Source organism: Lupinus angustifolius, chromosome LG04, assembly GCF_001865875.1.
Source record: "Lupinus angustifolius cultivar Tanjil chromosome LG04, LupAngTanjil_v1.0, whole genome shotgun sequence".
Lineage (NCBI taxonomy): Eukaryota > Viridiplantae > Streptophyta > Magnoliopsida > Fabales > Fabaceae > Lupinus > Lupinus angustifolius.
Window position 1 is genome coordinate 1,643,884 of NC_032012.1, and position 847 is coordinate 1,644,730.

Below are 847 nucleotides of genomic sequence, written 5' to 3' on the forward strand. Positions count from 1 at the left end.
CTTCTTCAATGTCTGGATGCAGCACACAACAACTATTAATCTTCAATATGATAACTCAAACTATTGTTCATCACTTCAGCTGTAATAAAATTTAAGCCAAAATGAAATATACTCATAAGATAAAGAATTTAAAACAAGTGGAGTTTGAAATACCTTCATCATCAGACTCCATTTCATTCAAAACAGTAGCATATTCTTGTGCGAGACTTGAGTTCAAATTTCCTAGCAATATTCAAAATAAAATAATGATAAGATAAAATATATTACATAATATAAGATATTAAATATGAATTAACAATTTATTAGCTTAAAACTTTACCAGCATTCTCAGCAGACCATAGCCAACTCCTAGCACACATCAAAGCTTCTAATGTAGTCCAATTAAGTCGACTACGATGAAGGCTTAATATTCGACCACTTGTGCTGAAGGCAGATTCAGAAGCTACAATAGAAATAGGAATAGCTAACAAATCTTTTGCAATTGCTTGAAGTGTTGGATACATGATTCCATTTGTCTTCCACCAATTTAAAATATCAAAATCTGGTGTCCTTTTTATAACATCCTCTTCCAAGTAATGATCCAACTCAGTTTTAACACTTGAGCTTCTGGTTTCTCTCCTCCTCTCAATAAATACATCATATTCATCCAAAGGTTCATCATTAGTACTAGCTGTATTTAACAATAGAGAGCTTTCACTACATATTTTACTTTGTTGATAATCAGACACCAAATCATAACACAACTCTCGAATTTTGCTAACTTGTGTACATGCATCATGGTCATACAACTTATCAAAATAGAATTCAAGTAATGCCATTTTATATCTAGGATCCAAAACAGTAGCAA

At 31.6% G+C, this 847-nt stretch overlaps 1 protein-coding gene across 1 annotated transcript; it reads right to left on the minus strand.

Annotated features, from left to right (window-relative positions):
• Positions 1 to 818, minus strand: LOC109344529 (zinc finger BED domain-containing protein DAYSLEEPER-like). The gene is made up of 3 exons (XM_019583291.1): positions 320 to 818; positions 154 to 222; positions 1 to 79 (listed from the first exon to the last, which is right to left on the minus strand). Exons 1-3 carry the CDS (start codon positions 816 to 818, stop codon positions 36 to 38), a joined length of 612 nt encoding a protein of 203 aa, XP_019438836.1. The 3' UTR covers positions 1 to 35.

Excerpts from the sequence above, each read along its gene's own strand:
- LOC109344529 (XM_019583291.1), bottom strand. The coding sequence starts at position 818 with ATGGCATTACTTGAATTCTATTTTGATAAGTTGTATGACCATGATGCA. Across the intron at positions 223-319 it reads ATGGTCTGCTGAGAATGCTG|GAAATTTGAACTCAAGTCTC; the intron begins GTAAAGTTTTAA and ends GAATATTGCTAG. Across the intron at positions 80-153 it reads AATGGAGTCTGATGATGAAG|CTGAAGTGATGAACAATAGT; the intron begins GTATTTCAAACT and ends ATTTTATTACAG.